General features: G+C 38.0%; 1 protein-coding gene across 1 annotated transcript in view; it reads left to right on the top strand.

Moving 5' to 3' along the window:
* Cwc27 (CWC27 spliceosome associated cyclophilin) overlaps positions 1 to 19,011 on the top strand; it is a 180,863-nt gene that overhangs the window by 137,735 nt on the left and 24,117 nt on the right. Inside the window, exons 12-13 of the mRNA XM_027401531.2 lie at positions 10,390 to 10,499; positions 14,858 to 14,961. Of these exons, the coding sequence (XP_027257332.1) occupies positions 10,390 to 10,499; positions 14,858 to 14,961 (214 nt within the window). The remainder of the gene's footprint in view (positions 1 to 10,389; positions 10,500 to 14,857; positions 14,962 to 19,011) is intronic.

The raw sequence follows: 19,011 nt of genomic DNA, 5'->3' as shown, positions 1-19,011 counted from the left end.
CATTGAATACTGGGCATGGTGGCACATGCCTTTAATTCCAATAATTAGGAGGCAGAGGCAGGCAGAGCTCTGTGAGTTCGAGATCAGCTGGGTCTATAGAAAGAGTTCCAGAACAGCCAGGGTTACACAGAGGAACCCTGTCTTGAAAAGCCAAAAAAGAAGAGACAGACAAGGAGAACACTCACTGCAGAGAGCAAATGCACATGTCTGTGCATGTAGAGTGGAAGCATTGGCCTGTTAGAAACTTCATTTCAGCGGTGGCAGGGGCAGGGGCGAGGGGTTTATTGCTCAGTGATAAAAGCACTTTCTGTGAAAGCAAGAAGACTTGAGTTCAGCACCCCAGGACTCGCACAAAAGCCAAATATGGTTGTACATGCCTGTAACTCCAGCATTGAGGAGCAGAGACAGGCTGATCATGAGATCTGGATCAGTGAGCGATAGATTTAGTCAGACCTTGCCTCAAAAATAAGGTGGGCCAGAAAGATACTTTGTGGGTAAAGTGCCTGCTGCCAAGCCAAAGACCTAACATTCATGTGAAGAAAAAACCAACTCCTGAAAGTTGTCCACTGACCTCTACATATGCACCATGGCACATATATACTCACACACAGAAAGTAAGTAAGTGTGATAAGAGCAATTTAAGTAAGTAACTTGCTTTCTGGAATTCGAAGTTTAAGGCATTTAACTTCTTTGAGGCTCGTTTTCTCCATCTATAAAATTAGCAGATGGCTGAGGACTTTGAACATTGAAGTTTTATGTTGTGATCCTGGACTCAATCCTCTGACACATAATTTAAAAATCAAGATGGGGCTTTGAGGACAATGCAGATGTACAGAAGTTCTAGATCTGAGCTCCCACGGGCTACTGTTGTACGTCTGATGGGAAACACAGCTGGAAGTCCAACTGGAATCCAGTCTGAGAATCTGGTCACACTTAACTCGTGTTCTAGGAAACTTTGTTACCTACACATTTCTCAAATTAGCTGATAGAAAGGCTCAGAGGCAAACATTCTATATGACTTAAGAATTATTGTAAGCCCCAAATACTATGAAGCAGTGAAGCTAAGTATAGAGAAAAATAGTACTTCCTTATACATGAGAAACTTGGTCAATATCAGCATTGAGATAGTTCAGTGTTCAGATATATTTCTATTGTTTTCCATTTTTATTTGAATTAGAAACAAGATTGTTTTACATGTAAATCCCAGTTCCCTCTCCCTCCCCCCTCCCCTGCCGTCACCCCAACTAAAACCTACCTATCCCATACCCTTTCTGCTCCCTAGGGAGGGTGAGGCCTTCCATAGGGGGGTCTTCAGAGTCTGTCATATCCTTTGGGATAGGACCAAGGCCCACCCCCGTGTATCTTGGCTCAGAGAGTATCTCTCTATGTGGAATGGGCTCCCAAAGTCCATACCTATGATAGGGATAACTCCTGTGGTAGATCAGATATATTTCAAGTAACCCCTAAATGCTTCAACCACTTTGACTGAACTTCGTGAAGCTACAGAGGTTTGTTGACCACCAGATGGAGACAGGATTGCTTCACTGTAGCATGGAAATACACTGGATGATGCTTCAAAGGTGAAGAAGGAAAAACCCAACTTCTGTATACAATGAAATTGCCAAAATGAAGTTTCAGTCATAGTAAACTTCTTAGGTTTCTGTCTAGTTTTTGTGAGTGTGTGTATACCAAAGACTATTATTATTATTATTATTATTATTATTATTATTATTATTATTATCATCCTAACGTATTTTTTAGACAAAGTAAGGATTTATATCCTGGTTGCATAATAAATATTATTTGCCATAATTATGAAAATGATAGTAAATAATGTATTGCATTGTGCAGTCATTTAGATATTACAGGCACTTTCCATTATAATCATTGCCATAGTAGATTCAAAAGAAAGGAAGGAAGGTCATTATGGCAGGGATGGGAGAAGGTGTCCTTTATCCCCAGCAGCTTATTAAGGGAGATGATAAGATGGTGAATGGCTACAAATCCTGCAGAGATTCTACTTAGAACACTTGGTGTCCATGGGCTTTCATCAGTGAGAACTGCTTCAAGTTCCCCATCAACTTAACAAGGGTCATAAATCCCTTATTTCCTTGCAACTCAATTTAGTGAGTCAACTACCTATTGAAAAAGTCTGTATATTCTGGGGCACCAGGACCCTTAACAACACTCAAAGACCTATTCCATCCAGTAAAAGTAAAGATGACTGAAGACATTGTTATAATTTAGTACCTTAAAATGATTATTTGTCCCTTTTGCTACTGTTTATTGAGCACCTAATACAGTACAAGACCTATGCAAGGCCAGGGACAGGCGTAGAATTTACAAGTGCTCTTCCTTTGGTAAAGCAGGCTCTTAACCACTGAGCCATCTCTCTAGCCTCACAGGGCCTCTTTTCTGTATTTAATTTTTTAGTAAATACAACCATAATTACTAGAATATGGTTGTATTATATAATGCCTTTTCATGTTCAATTTTAACTTCTCTTTTTTTCGTTTCTGTCTCTCTCTCTCTCTCTCTCTCTCTCTCTCTCTCTCTCTCTCTCTCTCTCTCTCTCACACACACACACACACACACACACGCACACACACACACACACACACACATACACCTAAACTAATTAAAAGTGTATTACTTTAGAGTCAGACAACATAGGTTTACCCTTCATCCTCAGTTTAGTATCTATAAGTTACATGATTATATCTTTTGGTACCTTAATCTACCAATCATCAAAATGGGATTAATAGCATGCCTTCCTTATAGGGTTGATAGTTAATAGGATTAAGAACATAATTCACTTATTAGTATTTGGCACACAGTAATGTCTTTACTTAAAATGTTTATTGTTGTGGTAGTTATTTTCAAGTGTGGCACACTTTTCCTGGATTCAAGTTCTGATTAAAATTTTTATTAAAAAATTTCCAGAGTGTATGATAAACACAACTGCACATTAGTAGCAATCTGTCCCTTTGGTCATTCAATTTTATTTACTGTTTTTATAATGTGACCTTCATTTACATAAAAGTTTTTATTTATTATGGAAATTTCACAAAAAAAAATTTTGAGGTGATGAATCCAGTGCCACTTACAATCATTTATAAGCAGGCTTCTGGCATATAGAACCCATTAAATACATGTTGGTTGGTGGTTGGTTGTTTGGTTGGTTGCATTCTTGCTGACTTCCATGCTTGATGCATGCTTGCTTGCTTGATGCTTGCTTGGTTTAATGAATATATTTGCTACTTCTTGGACTAGCTCCTTGAGTTCTGATCAAAGAGCCATAGAAGACATAAATTCTACCTGTAGAATGAAGTTTGTGAGTATATGTCATCAGTTCATTTGCTAGGTAGACAAGAAATTCAAATGGAACAAAGATTTAAGTTACTGACTAGTTTGTAGAGGAAGGGTTATGACAGGCAGGATTTGCACTCTTATTATAGTTGGATTATAAGTTGTAGCTGCTGCCTCACATGGAACATTACCTAAGTAACTTAACTTACTTAACACTTAGTTGCCTCATCTATAAATGAAGTGCTTAGAGTTAGAAGGGTCTCAGCTTACTATATAGCTCTGCAACTCCAGTTGTGAGAGTGTGGTCCTGGATTTGCTGGGTGCTCATCTCCTCCTCAAGCCCCCTCAAGATCTGACCTGACTTTGTCTTTGAGATAGCTAGTAGTTTACATTTTTATTCTAATGCTATAGTAAGAAATATTTAAACCCTCTAGAATAGTGGTATTCTATCCATGAATCCAAATTCTGGTGCTTATATTATCTTAAGTAACTGGATTTCTTAATATTTTCGCATGTTATGTTTGTTTACCCTTCACATTCTTCCCAAAACATCTCTGAGTATTAGGCACATCAAGTGGTCTGAAATTTAAGTTTTAATTGAAAACTTCAAGGATACTGTAGGTCTCTATTATTTTATAGACCTGGCCTCTGCCTGTCATCCCCAGATCTTATTATGGGATCCTATGTTGTTGGGTTTTGGCTCTCTCTCTCTCTCTCTCTCTCTCTCTCTCTCTCTCTCTCTCTCTCTCTCTCTCTCTCTCTCTCTCTCTCTCCCTCTCTCCCTCTCTCCCTCCCTCTCTTCTCCCTCCCTCCTTCCCTCCCTCCCTCCCTTCTTCTCTCTCTCTCCCTCATTTGTAAAGTAAGTTTTTGGACACCTCCTTCGTGGCTATCAAAAGTACCTCAACTTGGTGCCTGACATGCTGCAGGTCTTTTATAAATGTTCTTTCTTTCTACCCTAAATGCCTATTTAATATATTTCATAAGAAGTTTGGTTGGTAAGTAGTCATATTGTATTACTGAATCATAATCCAGTATAAATTGAGATTTATAAGAAACTTAGTAAAACATAGACCACTCTGGAAACTAAATGTTTTTTTTAATTTCTTATGTATCTGATTGTCCCATTTTATACTACTAGAAACATACAGTTGCTTATTCAATTTTTGTTTGTTCAGAATGACTCAAACATATGAGAAACAAATGCACTACTTCCTGTTCTAGCAGCACACACTACATACTCCTACAAATATATGGAAGTGCTAGATAAAATATGGCCCAACTCCATGTAAATATTTAGGCAATTGTGCATGCTTATGAAGAAGGTTGGAGAAGACAGAGACAGAAACAAGGGAAATACCGGAAACAAACGGAAGTGTAACCAGAATATTAAGTGAGCAAGCTGGTATTAGACTGTGCTTACCCAGAGGGATACTGGAACCAGATGTATGCTCTAATAGTTAATTCTAGTATCAAGAAGTTGAACCTTTAATCTCATAGTTGAACAGAATATGCAGTCTTGGGTTGAATAGATCCAGAAGTGTCCACCTTGCCAGGGAGGTCAAAAAAAAATATGAAAGGAAAGAAAAAGAAAGTTGAATAAAAAACAAAAACAAGACTCTAAGCCTCCAGTAGACATAATTATAAAGTCTGGCCATCTGTATGGTATAAGAATATTAAATCAAAATGGCAAAAGATAGTCATGGACCAATAGAATGCCTTGATTGTCTTGGAGGAACAATTGCAAAGGAACCTTTACACAGTATTTGTGCTAAAAATTTCCTATGGGGTATGATGAAAATATGTACATGACTGAAATAAATTCATCTTAGAAACACAAGAAATTACTTCTGTAGGCAGAGCCAGAAGGCTTAGAGCAAAAGGATCCAAGAGTCTAAAAGAAATGAGTATGTTTTAATAGCTGGAGAGGCTGTTTAAGAATAAAAACTACAATCCATGGGGATAGTTATGGGAAAAAGTAAATGAATTTGAAAAAGAGCCAAATGCAGCTTCTATAAATTAATTTTAAAAAAAACAGCTATTGAAGTCAGCAGTTGAGTGGTTGATTCAAAAACTGATTAGATACAACTAAACAGAGAATTGATGAGTTGAAATTCAGAACTAAGAAAATTTATTTACAGATGAGAACTGAAAACAAAGGAAATAAATGTTCCATGGCTGTATGAGTATTCATAATATATCATACTTTATATTAATGTGGACACAACACACATATACACTGTTAGGAAGCGAACCAGTTAACAACTTTTGTGTAGAAGATTCCTTTACCTTTAGCTGAATTTACCTTGTGAAAGTGTTTGAGCTACAATTTCCATTCAGTTCAGATAGAACCTGACTAGACTTGACGCTGGTGTCACAGACCTCCCTAGGGAAGCATCGGCAGACCCTACAGCCATCTCAAGCCTTTATCTCTCTGACTAGAAGTGAAAGCAGAAGAAAAAGACATCCTTAAGCCCAGTGATATTAAATTGATTGATTGATTAATTGATTGATTTTAAAAAAAAAACACCTCACATCACTTCACTAAACAAAAAGCTAGAATGGCCAGAGTGTATCTCTTGAAGGCAATATACCTACCTAGACTTGTCTGGCTTTAATGGTTTAGAATTACTAATTTGTAGAAAATAAAATTTCATATGATGAATTTGATTAGGTCTTTATATTTTTCCTATTATGTTTCTCACATAAAAAATTAGTGACCAGCTTATCTTAATTCTTAAAAAGAATTTATTTTTATTTTATATGTATGCATGTTTGCTTACATGTATGTATGTGTACCTTGCGTATGCCTAGTATCTGTGGAGGCCAGAAGAGAGTATCCATACCCTCTGGAACTGAAGTACCAGAAGGCATAGCAAAAGGATCCAAGAGTCTAAAAGAAATGAGTATTTGTGCTAAGAACCTAACCTGGGTCCTCTGGAAGAGCAGCAAATGCTCTCAAATGTTGAACCATCTCTCCTGCCCAATTATGTTAATTCTTGACCCAAAGTTGACTTTGATTTTATGGTTTTCTTTGCCATTGGCAAACAGGTAAAATAAGTTATATAGTGAATCTTTTCTTCCTTTAATTTTTATGAGCATAGTCCACCAAATCTTATCATTATTTCTTGCAGTTGTAAGAGATGGAATTCATCAGCAAATTTATATATCTAAGAAGATGCTCACTTAGTGTGAAACAGTTGTGACTATTAATTTTGAAAGGAAATTGCTTTTATAAGAATTAAAGATTTTAAATATTACTTTGGGGGAATAAGTATATAATTTTTCAGCTGTAACTGAAATGATTTTGTTTACAAACTTTAGTTTAGAAAATCTTTTAAATTTTTAGAAAGGAATACCATTTCCATAAGATATAATCTTTCTCTTTTGTGTGTGTGAGGGTGTGTGCTTTATTTTGTTTTGATTTTTCAAGACAGGGTTTCTCTGTGGCTTTGGAGGCTGTCCCGGAACTAGCTCTTGTAGACCAGGCTGGTCTCGAACTCACAGAGATCTGCCTGCTTCTGCTAATCTTTCTCTTTTATCCTGTCAATGTATCTTACAAAATAACATTTAATGGTATATTGTATTTTAATTACTTGGAGGTGAATCAAAACAGCTAATCAATTTCTGGAGAGATTGTTCAGTGGTTAAGATCATTGTCTGCTCTTCCAAAGGATTAACACACCCACGCGGCTGCTGAAACTGTCTATAACTCTAGTTCCAGGGGATCTGATGCCCTCTTCTGGCCTCCATGAGTGTGAGCCACACAGTGGTACACAGACATAATGCAGGTATATAAACACAAAGCAGAATCAAACTGTCCTTCATAAGGATTGTAAAGCACATCTGTCTTTATTTTATAACTTTGAGAAAACTATCACAAGATAAAATCAGACAGAGCCAGAGTGCAGCACATTTCGCTGCTAAAATTGTATGTCCTGGACATAAGCAGATTAGTGAGACCACCTTTCAAAAAATCTGCAGGGCCCACCTATCTGCCTTGCCCTAATCCCAAACTCAGGGAATGCACCTGCGTTCTCAGATCTTACTGCTCTACCATAAATAGTAAGCAATGGGGACATTTCCTTACCTCTGTTGAGTATATTGAACATATCATTACAAATACAAATTAAATTGGAGTAAATGACCAATAAACACAATTGAGCACTAAGAACCTCCAGAATGCATTCAAATATTCAAGCCCAAAGGCAGTTACTTCTGGGTGGAGCAGAGGTGCCACACACCTTTAATCACAGCACTTGGGAGGCAGAGGCAGGAGGATCTCTGTGAGTTTGAGACCACCCTGGTCTTCAAGGGCTAGTTCCAGGACAGGCTCCAAAGCTGCACAGAGAAACCCTGTCTCGAAACCTGCTCCCCCCCCCCCAAAAAAAAATGCAACTTCTGTGCCACCAAAGAATCTGTGGATCCTTCGAGAACAGTCTAAGGGATGGAGAGAATTCACAGCTGTGTTAGGTTACAGCCTGTGATTTACCTATTTAACCCCCAAGGTTCCAAACATTCACGTTCTTACTTCTCATAACAAAATCCAATCAGTTATATTTGAAGTCAAAATGCTATTACTTGTGAGTAGAGAGTTTAAAGTCTAGTTTTTACAGTTTCCCTTTTTCAGAAGCCAAAAGCTGTAGTCGAGATAAGATTACAGTCCAGGACTGTGTTGGATGCCAGATGCCTTAGCGATTGGGGGATAGGTGGTAGTCTAGAATTCTGTGTAGTTTCAGTGTGTCTATTGAAAACAGTTGAATTGGAGCTTTCCCAAGAATAGATGTCGTTACAGGGTGATAAGTACACAAAGTGCTAGAAAGTGATTCTACAACCTATTGATTAGAGATATAAATTTCTGTTGTTTTAATTTGACTTACTATTGCCAAAAAAAATGCATCAAAGAGATCCTAAAATTCATGAGACTCACTTTTGCTTCTTTAAAACTTTTGTTATTATTGGATTCCAAGATTGGGTTAATACTATTCTCTAAATTATTTGAAGGTTTTTACTCTAGCCAGCACAGCTATAGAATTTCCATGCTTTATTATATGCCTAAATTTATCTATTGCTAGCTTTTAAATTTTGATTTATAAGGCTTCCTTGTTGCACAATGTATTTACTGTAGCTGGGCATGGTAGCAAGCCTCTGTAAGTGTATCCTCAGAAGAAGCTGAAACAGGAGGATCTTAACATTTGAGGGCAGCCTAGGCTACAGGGTAAGACCTTCTTTATTTCAATGTTTTTAAAGTCTACTTTGAAAACACTCTTAAAAGTGAAATCAAGACACTGACCTTGCTAATGGAAATCATTCACAAACGAATGCATTAGTTAATGTTAGTCATTAAAACAAGTGTGGCTGAATATTAACTTGCCTTAGCTGTGGCAATGGTAGCTCAACATGTCTCTCAGCATTCCTGTTTTTTGTTGTTGTTCTCACCATAAGTAAAGGCTTTTAGTCTCTTGTGTCTGAAAAATCTTAGAACCTTTCTTTCATGTTTAATGCTATCTAGTTCTGAGGATATTCATTATCATTAGAATTGTAACAAATTCTGCTATAGGAAAATTGCAGAAAATGAATATAACTGACTCCCTAACGTGACAGAGCAGAAGATCCTAGATGCCAGGATAGTTCTGCTGCAGCAGTGTAAGTCTGGGGATCAAACTGACCTAATACCTGTTCATTTTCCCCTTCCTTCACTTATTTTATTAGTTATCAACATGTATCACTTGCCAGACTCTGCTCAAAGTGATGGAGAAATGTGACTTTTCCTCAAGAATTTTAATGCCCCCTAGTAGGAGGAGTAAACAGTTGCCATAAAGTGTAATAAGTGTTATGGGGAGGTCCAGAAGCTCAGAGGAACATCCATACCAGCCTTTATGGCTGCAACCAGAAAGGGTGCCTGGACCAAGTGCCAGCCAAACTGAGACCTACAGGGTGAACAGGAATTAGGCTGGGAAATTAATTGGGGAATGGAGTGATAGTATGATCTTAGTATTCCTGAAAGAAAAAAAAAAAAAACGACAAAAGGGAATCAAGAGAGTTGGGTGAGTTTCAAGAAGAATGGAAAACAAGGAAAACACTCTTGAGGTGAACAGGACAAAGAAGTGAGAGACACAGCTAGGAAGGAATACATTAGGGTGGGCATGTGTGTAGCTCATTAGAAGAGCATGTGCTGAGCAGGTATGAAGCCCTGTATTAGTGCCCCAGCTCCGTGGCGGGAAAAGGGGGTTAGGTGGGGGGAGTGAAAGCATTGACTGCCTCATATAAGGATATTAAAGCCATGTCAAGGTGCTAGATTCCAAGATGGTGCAAGTGCAGCTGTTAGGATATAATAAGAAGACTGAGAATCAAAAATGTAATTCAAGGAAAAATGTGGAAGTAACCTTTTAAAATCTACTATGAAAATATCTTTTTCTATGTGTCAAACATAGCGATCTCTTCCTCACAAGTGGTTACTAAGCATGTATATCTCTGACACTATTAGTAGATGTTGTTTGTTGTTCATCAAGTGCTGGATGATGTAGATTTGTGGTCTAAATTCTGACTTAAATGAGTACATAAAAGAAAACCAAAACAGTATAGTGTAGGAAAAAAACTGCAAAATCTAACAGTTTACTGCTGTTCACTTTGTAGTTGGGAAAAATAATAGATTTTGATGGATCAGATTGGATTGTTTCTTCTTCTTCTTCTTCTTCTTCTTCTTCTTCTTCTTCTTCTTCTTCTTCTTCTTCCTCCTCCTCCTCCTCCTCCTCCTCCTCCTCCTCCTCCTCTTCCTCCTCCTCCTCTTCCTCTTCCTCCTCCACTTCCTCCTCTTCCTCCTCCTCCTCCTCCTCTTCCTCCTCTTCCTCCTCCGTCTCCTCCTCCTCCTCTTCCTCCTCTTCCTCCTCCGTCTCCTCCTCCTCTTCCTCCTCCTCCTCCTCCTCCTTCTCCTCCTCTTCCTCCTCTTCTTCTTTGGTTTTGTTTTAATTAATAGAAAAAAACACACCCTAATTTGAGCTCCCTATTTGGAGAGCTGAGTGTTTACATGACCCACAGGCCTTTTTTGTGCTGCCACACTGAGTATGTGCTCCTGTTTTGCAGAGGAAGAGGCTGCCCCAGATGGCGCTGTGGCAGAATACAGGCGAGAAAAGCAAAAGTATGAAGCTTTGAGGAAGCAACAGCCTAAGAAGGGAACGTCTCGGGAAGATCAGGTAACTGCAAAACCAAAGTCCATACTTAATTTTATTCTTTTGCAGTGTTGCTATAATATATTCATGTGTCCAGGAAAGCAATGAAGAAAACATATACATGATAGAATGCAATAAACTGGGCCACTCATAGGGATCCAGATTTTAAAGTTATTCTCAGATATTTATGCAAAATACCCTTGAAACTTCGAAATTTCAACTGGTCCATTCATGTCAAGTACAAGAGCTTCATAAAGCCCCAAGTTTTCAGAAATGCAATGAGTATTGCCTCCTGTGATACATGAAGCAGCAAAGGCTGTAGATAGACAGTGTAAAGACCTCTTCTGGCTCGGTGTATCACGTGCTGAACATGAAATAGCATCCTGCCTAAGATTACAGGGTTTGGTCTGTAAATTGATTTCTACTGATTTCCCTGTTCGTTGCAAGAAAATTTCTCAATGTTTTAAAGTAGTGATATGAAAGAGTTAGAAGACAAGAAGAGGTAGAATATACTGGCCAGCTGGCCAGGTGGTATAGGCAATTGATAAAACAATTCTTTCCACTGCCCATTATGTTGAGAAGATGTGAGGCTGGAGCTGGAGTATCTCATTGGTTAAGAGCACTTGCTGCTGTTGCAGAGGAACAGGGTTTAGCTTCTAGCACCTGCATGGTGGTTCACAGCCATTCATAACTCCAGTTGTCTGTAACTCCAGTTCCACGGGATGCAGCACCCTCTTCTGTCCCCCTCTGGCACCAAGCATGCACATAGTGCATATACTCCTACACATGAAATTTAAAAATCTTAAGGGGAGTGGTCGGAAATAGAGTTTTGGTGTTACCTTGCATGTATGAGCATATACTATTTTAGAGATATAAATAGACAAAATAAAAGTGTATTAAAACTTGAAGCCAATTTGGTTAAGTTAATCTAATCAGAAACTGTGTTATAAATGACATTTAGTTACTGGTAAGAAATGCCCATGATCCTGATATTTAACATGGAAATAATGATAGGGAGGTTCAACAAGAAACCTGGTGTAGGAGATTTTAATTAAAGAGTACTAACATATTCTGTTTTCAAAAGAAATGGCACACGGAATGAAATTAAGAAAAAGTGCATTCTTAACTTGTTCTTGTGGAGTCTCAAAGTTTCTGCATAACCACTATATTTGTAGTAGTTACTCACACCACCCTCAACCTGAAAGCAAATAACTATTAAGGACCTAACCTGGATGGACAGTGGTGGCGCGGGCATTTAATCCCAGTACTCAGGAGGCAGAGGCAGGGGGATCTCTGTGAGTTCAAGGTCAACCTGGTCTACAGATCAAGTTCCAGGGCAGCCTCCAAAGCTATAAGGGGAAACCCTGTCTCTAAATAAATAAATAAATATTTAAGAACCTAATCTCTGTTTTTAGTGGTCAACAAGAAGGTAGCTCCCTGACTTCTCTGAACTATCCAGGGAAAGAGTCCATTAAGTGAGTACTACCAACAGAAAGCTGTGAGCATTGTGGAAAGCATGGGTCCTAGGGAACTATATAAACGTTAACTGTAGGATCTACACATGTCCAAAGAACCTCGGAAGGTCTCTCTGAGAAAGCAATCTTCCTGAGTTTACAGATGAAGCCGCAGATACCCAGGTGAAGCAGAGCAGTGTGTGGTGAGGCAGGAGGAGGAGTCTGTGTGGGAAGTCTTCACCCTTGTTCAAAAAGGGAAGATGCTAAGGAATGCTAAAGATAGCTAACCCAACCAGAAGACAAAACTGACATAGAAGAGTAAGCAGGAGTCTGCTCCTATTTAAGCCATAGTAAGGATTTAGATTCATTCTACACAGTAAGGAACCATTGCTAGGTTCCTTGCAGGAAATAACATGATATCATTTGTACCCTGGGACCATCTCTCCCAGCCATGGAACAGTGAAAAGTAGACTGAAGCACAACAGTCCAGTAGAAGACTCTTGGTTGTAGATGTTCCTTTAACAGAAGCCTGCATACTGAGTCATTCCCCCAGCAAATGCCAACCAGAAATGCCTCCATTGTGGGTGCTGCCATCACCTACAATGTGCCTCATAAATGTAGTGTCATATCTTCTGACCTGTGTCTCTTACTTTAGGTTGTACCTAGACAAAATCTGATGATCTTAAATGAAGGAGAAGCTCAGAATGAGCAAGGAGATTTTAGTTTGCTTTTAATGGTTTTAAGCAAATGTCACTAGCATAATTGGCCCCAAAAAGGAGCAGCATTTCCACTCTAACTCAAGGGGAAAGATCCACATCTAGCATAATTCTCTAGGAAATTTTACATTTTCATTCCACTAAGAAATTCTTGTTCTTTGTTTTTATTGTTCTTTATTTCCTTAAAGCATATATTTCCAGGCTGAAGAGTTGACCCAGCCTCTTAAGAGCACATATTGCTCTTGCAGAAGGCCCAAGTTCAGAACCCATGTTGAGTGGCTCTCAACTGCTTTTGATGCCAGATTCAAGGAGACCCAATGCTTCTGTTCTCTGTGGGTACCCACATACAAATGACATACACTGTGTGAGTACACAGATATACACATAACTAAAAATAAAAATAAGTCTTTAAAATTATGTATACATTTCCAATTATACAAATGATCACCTTTAAAAATTCATATGGCTTACTTTTAAGATTCAAATTAGTTAGATATGGAGATACATATACCAAGATATTCATGAATAAAACATAAACAAGCATGTATGCACACACTCTTAAATGCATTTACCAAAACTATTAACACTGGCTGTTCTGAGTGATGAAATAGTAGTTATTTCTATTTTGTTTCTCTGTTTCCCCCAAATCTCGCAGTAATTTTTTTTCTTACTATAAGTTAAACATGATAAAGTTGTAGTCAATAGAGTGTTTTGTTTTGTTTTGTTTTATGGAATCAGATTTAAATTAAAAATAAAGAATGTTAATTTTTTTTTGAAGATCTTAATTCTAGAATATCTACTCTAAAAGCAGATAAAAATGTCTAAGTCCTAACACAGGTGGCCCTCACGTTGCCTGTGATGACATTTTGTTGAAATAGCAACCATGGTAATGTGTCTATTTTTCATTCTTGCCCCTGTGGGAATTGAGTATTTAATAAAGTAATATACTTTTCACTACCCTTTTTAGCAATAGCTGCTGTGTTTCTTTATTGAACTCAAACTAGACTATAATTACTACTTACTTTTTCCTTGAACTATAATCTTAATGATCTCAAGATTGATTATGGAGCTTAAGTGCCTCTCCTGCCTCCTATTCCTGTCACTTACATGTTGGACCAACATTCACGTGCCCCTTGAAGGATGAAGAATTTAGGGTTGGATTAAAATATCAACTTGTTTTTAAGCCTTGATTTTTTCAGGCTGGTTGTGTTCTATCCCTGCTCCTCATGAGGAGGCACTCTTTAAACCTAAGTAGAAAACTTTCATCCCTAGCCCATGTTTTCTGCTCAAGTTCCAGAAGACTAGCAGCTGTAACCAGGAGAAGATGTGATTGCAGAAGTGTGTAGACATTTGTAGCTTCTTGCCCACAAGGCTAGGAGAAAACTAAGAATTCAATGTAATGCTCTTTTTCTTCTTTCTTTTTCTTTTTTTTTATGCTCTTTTTCTTAAAGAACAAAACAACAGCAACAACAACAAAAATGCCTATTCAGATCCTCGTAGCCTCTTTCTCTAAGTAATTTCCAGTGGGATGCAATGCTCATTTCTATCATTTCCGACACCCATACAATGGCATAACTGTTGCTTTTTACCAAATTTATTGAATTTCTGTTGATAGACTTTTAACATGTTAGCATTCACATTCTGTGTTGATGAATAGTACTGTCCAGTCATTTTCTGACCTCAGATTTTTTTTTTAAAGTATGTTCCCAGGTCAGAATTGCTGAATTAGAGGGAATGTACTCAGTAGAATCTAAGATATGTCAAGAGTTTTCTTAAAATGTTATTTCACTTTATCCATAGTCCACCAATTGATGGGTTCATCCATTCTACTTTCCCAGTGTGGATGTTTTCACGTCTTGTTTGATTCAGTATATGCTGGTGACTTGTGCTTCTGTTTGGAAAGCTCTAAAAACTTGTCAATGAGCATGTGTTTTACAGTGAGAGTATCTGATGTATAAGCAACTTTAAGTCTTGGACTAGAAAATACTGAAATGTCTCTAAAGAAAGATGCCAGTGCAGATCCAGACAGGACAGTGTGGGAGTTTACTAATGCTACCTCTATAGCCTGAAAGCAGTTTTATTGATTTAAAAACAAAAACAAAACAAAAAAATTTACCTGTGTCTTACATCCAAGTAGGATATTTTCTTTTTTTCCAAGTGTCTCTCTTCGGATGACCTTTATCAACAGCTTAGCATCTCATTGTCATTTCAGACCCTTGCACTGCTGAGCCAGTTTAAATCGAAGCTCACTCAAGCAATTACTGAAACACCTGAGAGCACTGTTCCTGAAGCAGAGGTGGAAGATGATGAAGGATGGTAAGGACTTGGATTTCTTTGTATTGACCATGAACCAGAGGCTCAGAGTAAAGACACTGGGACATTCCTACTACAGCATCCTTTCTAAACTTTACCCTCAGCACTGTAGGGCCTCCTCACCCTTTTACTTCCTTTCAGTTATGAAGTGAAATCAATAAACTCACCAGTCATTCTCTTTATTATGTGAGCTAGGAAAAAAATGGATAAAAAAATTTGATGCCTAAGTAATTTCTAAAATTGTTTTTTTTTTTTAAAAAAAAAAGGTAAGATTGTTTTTCTTAAAATTCAAACAACAGCTAGGAAACAAACTTAAAAGATAGGAAATCAATATGTTTATATACTTTCACACAAGTATTTTAGAATTCAGTCATCTATTTTAGGTATATTCCCTACCAACTTCCTATTCAAGTTTATCTAGGATCCTAGGAACACGTGCATGATTAATTTTCTTTAGATACTTTTTAACTTTTAAAGAAAAGATGTGTATGTATCATGTGCTTAGAACTTGGTCTTATTCTGGGGAAGAAGGTATAAGTAAAAACCAAAAACAGTCAAACCTCATTTTCCCTTATCACACCCCTGTCCTCAAGTTGACTTCACATGCAGTATATTAGGCCTCCCCACACCTAACTGCCTCCGCCTCCCACAATATTCTGGCTCAGGCACATTTGAAACAGGCCAACCATTGTAGTACCCCCCACACGTGTGACTCACCCTCTGGAGCCTCTGAACTGTCATGTGTGCCATTACCCCAACCCAGAATCATGGCCCCATGCTCCCTGCCAACAGTATCTCCCCTATTTCAAAACTGTTCAACACTCCCATCCTCCAAGAAAGCAGTCAGCAAGATTTGTGGCTCACTTACAAACCTAGTGGGTGGAGGAAAGAGGCTGGACACACATTTAAAAAGACATAAAAACACTTACTAAGAAAACATTTAAACAAGTAAGACTTTGCAACTGAATGTGACATTAGCCAATAGGGTTACATGAGAATGGCTTGAATGGAATGAGGCCTCCCTACTCCAGGACCCTGAAAAATATCTGTATATGTCTTCATTAATTTATAGTTTCCGTAGGATCTGGGCTATGATGCCAATCTTTATAAAACCCTTGATCTCTTGTAACCAGTTTGTAGTACATATAGTGTTTCTACCCAAATTCAACGTTACTTGATGGCAGAAACTGTAGTTCTGTGCCAAAGGCTTCATGAGTGCTGATGACCCATAGAGACAAGTGCACACTGCGTAGAAGAACATTCTGTTTTTATGTAACTTTTATTTTGAATTCTTTCAGTGTCTCAAAATATCTTTCAAATATTTATTTGGGGATCAGCTAACACACACACACACACACACACACACACACACACACACACACACACTCACACACACACATGAATCTGTGCATTTTCTAAGGAAATGTGACCCATGTGTTTCTGATTCATCTACACTTAACTCATCAAGATGGGCATTTTGTAAGAGCAGCTCGGTGCCCACTGAGTTTTCCTAACCTTTGTATTAGCCATGTAAGCACTTTTTTATTGAGCAAGAAAGTCACCATCAAATTCAAACCCCAGAAGTTTCATTCAAAACCCATAACCCACAGGATTCAGATTTACCTTCAACTTGGCAAGATGAGTTAACTTCCTAAGGTTCTTCGGAGTCCTTTGAGTCCATATTTCCTAGTCCTGAATCCCTCTTTATCTTCAGATACCAATTATGTGCTTTCATAAGGCTCAATTTTATTTTTTAAAGGATTTGGCCATATAATCAATGTTTTATCTAATCTCCTCATTAGAAAGTTAAGTAAGAAAATTCTCTTAAATTGGGGGTGGGGGAAATCAGTGGTTTTGATGTTGGCTTATTCTCCATCTGAGGAAAAAAATGGGGTGAAGGAAGGGAAATAGAGCAGTCATCAGCCAGCCTTGGGGATTTGTTTTTCCTTCCACTTGTCACCTTCTAAGAGAAAATCAAATCTGTATGCCATGTAACTCCAGGGTATTATTGGTGTTTGCTTAATGCAACCTCTTAACAAGAATATCTCTAGTAATACAGGCACTCTTCAGAACCCTCTAGAACACACAGTGTCCTCATGCACTGCAGACCACAGAATTTTGTAGCTTTATAAGAACTACATCACTTCTGTTCACAGAGTGGCCAGCTCAGCTTCCTGGGTCGATGATGATTTAGATTCTCTCTCATGAACCTGAATTCTACCCAGGAAAGGGATTTCATATTCAAAATAAGTTATAGCAAATGTTATGAGTGCATGGCATGTGCATGTGTGTTATGCATAAATTACATGGTTCCCAGACTGTTTTGTAGATTATGGTTGCCGTTTTTTCAGACGTGAAAGTCAGCCAGTATGCTCTATGGCACTGTCAGGGTCTGTTATCTGAAGTAAAATGATTGCTTCTAAGACATTTTTATGTGTCCACATGAGTGGCCACACATTGAGGGATCATTTTCAGTTTCTGTCAAGATAGAAACCATTACCAATTTGTTATGTTTTCTTTTACTTGGCAAGCCATTCTATTCACATTTTTGGCTGAGCTGCTGTGTTGGCATGGTATACAACAGGCATTTGGGTACCATTCAGCAGCATTCTATTTTTCATGAAAAAAAAAAAAACAGCAGGATGGGGAGAAAGAAAGAAAAGAAATATGATTCTATTGTAAACTGTATATGGTGTTTGATAATTATTACCAGGTTTCAGTGTCTAGCAAGGCACTTAAAATGTGTTATTGGTAGACGAAGCTCAAGTGCATGATAGAAATTTCTCATTCACAATTACTAGAATTTTTCCTTTGTCCAGACATCCACTGCCAGTTTTTGGTGGCAGTGATGGCACCAGATTCAAGTGTAGCAGGTGGAGTGGCCTCTGTGGTACTTTATTTCTTAGTCCCACATCAAATTCATGCTGCCGTAGGACTCTTCTTCAAGCATGGATTTCATAAAATGATTTAGACACATGGCAGGAGGCATCAGCCAGAGGACTCATATGACCGTGTGGATGAAGTCAATATGCCAGTTTGAGTTTGCTTAGCTAAAGCTTGATTAGCTCCAAATAAGGTTACAGAGAAGCTAGCTGTTGCTAAAAGGACAGTGAAGAGACATTTGGGTTCTTTTTTTTTTTAAAGCCACCTGCTTCTTCCACAAAAATAAAATCTGTGAGAGCCGTCTGAAATCCTAGAGGTACTTCACTGTGTACTTTCAGGTTCTCTTGAAAATCTCTTCCCAGGTTGCTAAGCTGAGATAATCTTAAAACTGTACAGCAAATTCACGTGATAAAGTGATAACTAATATGGTGGTCCACTCCCTTCTTTTTTCTCTTCATCTCATTCCTATACCACTTTCCTCCTTAGTATATACAGCCTTCCATGTTATAAGAATTCAAATACCCTAACATTGCCTGATTACATCAAATCAATACTTTAATGATTATTACAAAAGTAGAAATATTTACTACAGAAAAGCAAGCGATATAACTTTCAAAAAAGTAAGTAAAAATCATCTACAATATCAATCTGATTTCTTCAGAAATACATAGGGACTCCATTTTATCTTGTGATATTTTGTCACGTGGTTAAGAACAGGCTTACTTTAACATACTGCTGTATATGTAGCCTCTTTCCAGTTTTCAATTTTTGGTATTATGAACAATGCTACAAGATATTTTCTTCTATTTCATTGCCCGTTTTCTCAGTTGCTAAGACTGGAATTGCTTAGTCAGTGAGGGTACATATTAGGCCTCCGCTAAATATTTTCATTTTGTCCCTCCCCAAATGTCATTCCATTTATACTCACAAGTAAACATCACTTCAGATTTGCCTTTAGGGCAGTTAACATCTCCAGAATTAATTAAGGTTCTCTGCTAGCCTTAGTGAAAGAGAATAGCATTTTAAAAGAAATGCTTTGCTTTTGTAAAAATGAAATGCACATATGGTCTGGTTTGCTCTGTTTTTAATAAGACTGTGCAAGTTTCAGAATAGCTGCTCTTCTCAAGAGCCTCATCCCTACATATTTAATCTTGATTCTGAAAACTAGCC

The sequence above is a fragment of the Cricetulus griseus genome, chromosome 2, assembly GCF_003668045.3.
Source record: "Cricetulus griseus strain 17A/GY chromosome 2, alternate assembly CriGri-PICRH-1.0, whole genome shotgun sequence".
NCBI lineage: Eukaryota > Metazoa > Chordata > Mammalia > Rodentia > Cricetidae > Cricetulus > Cricetulus griseus.
This window is presented reverse-complemented; position numbering and strand designations above follow the sequence as displayed.